General features: G+C 50.5%; 2 protein-coding genes across 2 annotated transcripts; both read right to left on the minus strand.

Annotated features, from left to right (window-relative positions):
- Positions 1–488: 488 nt before the first annotated feature.
- On the minus strand, positions 489–1,407 carry H257_02235 (hypothetical protein; the record flags this gene model as incomplete). Its single annotated transcript, XM_009825786.1, has 2 exons — positions 489–878; positions 955–1,407. 2 exons carry the CDS (start codon positions 1,405–1,407, stop codon positions 489–491), a joined length of 843 nt encoding a protein of 280 aa, XP_009824088.1.
- Positions 1,408–1,753: 346 nt separating this feature from the next.
- Positions 1,754–2,223, minus strand: H257_02236 (hypothetical protein; the record flags this gene model as incomplete). The annotated part of the gene is made up of 1 exon (XM_009825787.1): positions 1,754–2,223. One exon carries the CDS (start codon positions 2,221–2,223, stop codon positions 1,798–1,800), a length of 426 nt encoding a protein of 141 aa, XP_009824089.1. The 3' UTR covers positions 1,754–1,797.
- Positions 2,224–2,258: the final 35 nt, after the last annotated feature.

The following is a 2,258-nucleotide window of genomic DNA, read 5'->3' on the forward strand; positions in this document are numbered from 1 at the left end:
TTCTACTTTCTGCGGGACTTGGTCAAGAGCGGCAAGTTCACACTGACGCACCTGCCCACCAATGTCATGCCGGCGGACGTCTTTACCAAGCACGTGTCCAAGGATAAGTTGAAGACCGCGACGGCATTCATGGGCATGGGAGGCTGTTGTGGTTTCTGCCCATGATGCGGTTACATGTTGCATACATTCGGAAGAGAAAACCGGTTAGCACACCGGAAAGATCGCATGGACACGTAGGTTAATCACTTCCAAAGTAAGAGCCAAGAGAGAAAGCGCTCCAAACCTTTGAGTTCGTCACACACATAACCTGGAGGAAGTCAACATCAGTAGCACTCAGAAGCCTAAGCCCTGACTCGATGGCGTCCTTCTCCGCCACAACCACTTCAGGCAGCATGCCTTGGCGAGCAAGCGCAGCCTTCCTCATGTGCGGAATACGGTATGGTTGTTACCTGAGGCTCGAATGACTTATTGCATGCAAGCCTGTAGCGTCAAAGGTTGAAATTCAACGTTTCTTTGTCAACTTCGAGCCACGCAGCCTCCGTTGCAGCAACGATGTCGTCGACACGCCGCGAGTGGTTCTTCTCCTGGATTGACTGGATGCCACGGAAAAACCCAAGATCCAACACGTTGAGGTCAGGCGAGTTGGGCGACTGGTAGACGACTCGGATGTTCCAACCACCACTGGTACAAGCAGACACGATGTCAGCGTCAGATGGGGGAACATCCTGCTGGATGGTCACCAGGTCTGTCACAACACCCGGGCACATTGCTTTTATAGCTGTAATCACTTGTTCGATCAGCATCTTCTTGTCGACTACACGCGTGACACTGACTGGCTTGCTTTCAAGAGTGCCTGCTGGTCGATTGCGACATCCACTCTGAGCGGGGACGTGTTCAGTGAAGTGCCACGTACCTATCTTGCCATCAAACCACGATTTTGACCGTTCATCCCACCGCGGCCGTGCGACGGCCGACAAAAAAATCACCTTTGTAATGAGACGCTTCGACTTGCAGGTGCGGTGTGGTGGCTCCTCGTCCGGCTCCAGGTAGTACTTGTTCTTGACTTTCGTCCACGGGAACGACGTTCATGATGTCCTCAAAGTTGAACAAGTCCGCGTTGCTTGCATGGACATGCTGCAAGGACCACTTCAGACGTACGGCCTTGTTGGCCTCCGTGAGGGCTGGCCTGATGTTGCTCTTGTACTTGACGAATATACCCCGCTTGCAGTAATCATGTAGCGTCGACCGGGAGATGTGCAAGGCCGCCGCAATAGACCGAAACGCAGTCCGTCTCGCTTTGGGCACGTTGCGCAGCCGCTCCGCAATCGATTCATGTTTGAACTTACGTCCACAACGACCTTTTCGATGGGAAGCGACATCACCGGATGGACGACGAGTGTCATGCATCGTGACATTGGCTCGCTTCCAGACCCGATATCAAGGTCTGTGTACGGATAGTATCCGTATTATCCGGAACCAGATTTTCGGATACGGACGTGGAGTAAAATTGACCATATCATATAATCTTTTGTACTTGAAGTATCGAACTTTCCAACTCAGTTTGCTACTTTGATTGGTTCAATTTTGGGGCGAATTCGTTTGATCAGTGTTCTCCTGGTTGAACGCTACAATCCGATATACTTTGTTCCATAGTATTCTACGTAGTAATTTGTTCACCTTCGTTTTCCATATATTCTGAATCATGCAAATATTCCCGGACACAGGTAGTAACGACTACTCCCGTCTATTATACTTCCATGTCTGCCAATCTGTCAATTCAGAAAATGCTATATAAGATCAGCGATTGTCTATGGCCAGCTTGTACCGTCTAGTGGCGACTAAAGCCATAAAGGTAGCGTATTCGCTGACTTTGTTCAGGTTCAGGTCGTGCAGTTGCATGTGGTTGTAATCACCTCGTCGGAAATGAAATTTCGAGAAGAAGATGAAATCTTGCCAGGCGTGAAGATGGGCATGATTGGCAACGCTGTCGTTGGAAAACGTGGGAAAGTCGAGCAAGTCGTTTCGCTTGTCAAAGCCAGTGGCGTTGGTGCAGCTTGGAATGGCCAAGTGACCAGAGTACATGGTCAGCACGCCATAGTGCCACCGAGGCCAGCCGGTCACTCGAACCTTGGCGTACTCATCCGACTTTTCAGTCGCGTTAAACTCGTGCAAGTGCAAATGATCGATCACTTTCATGCTGAGTTTGCCGCAGTCCTGAACCATCTGACGAGGACCGTACCAGGTCGATCCAATGTCCT

Source organism: Aphanomyces astaci (assembly GCF_000520075.1).
Source record: "Aphanomyces astaci strain APO3 unplaced genomic scaffold supercont1.3, whole genome shotgun sequence".
NCBI lineage: Eukaryota > Oomycota > Saprolegniomycetes > Saprolegniales > Verrucalvaceae > Aphanomyces > Aphanomyces astaci.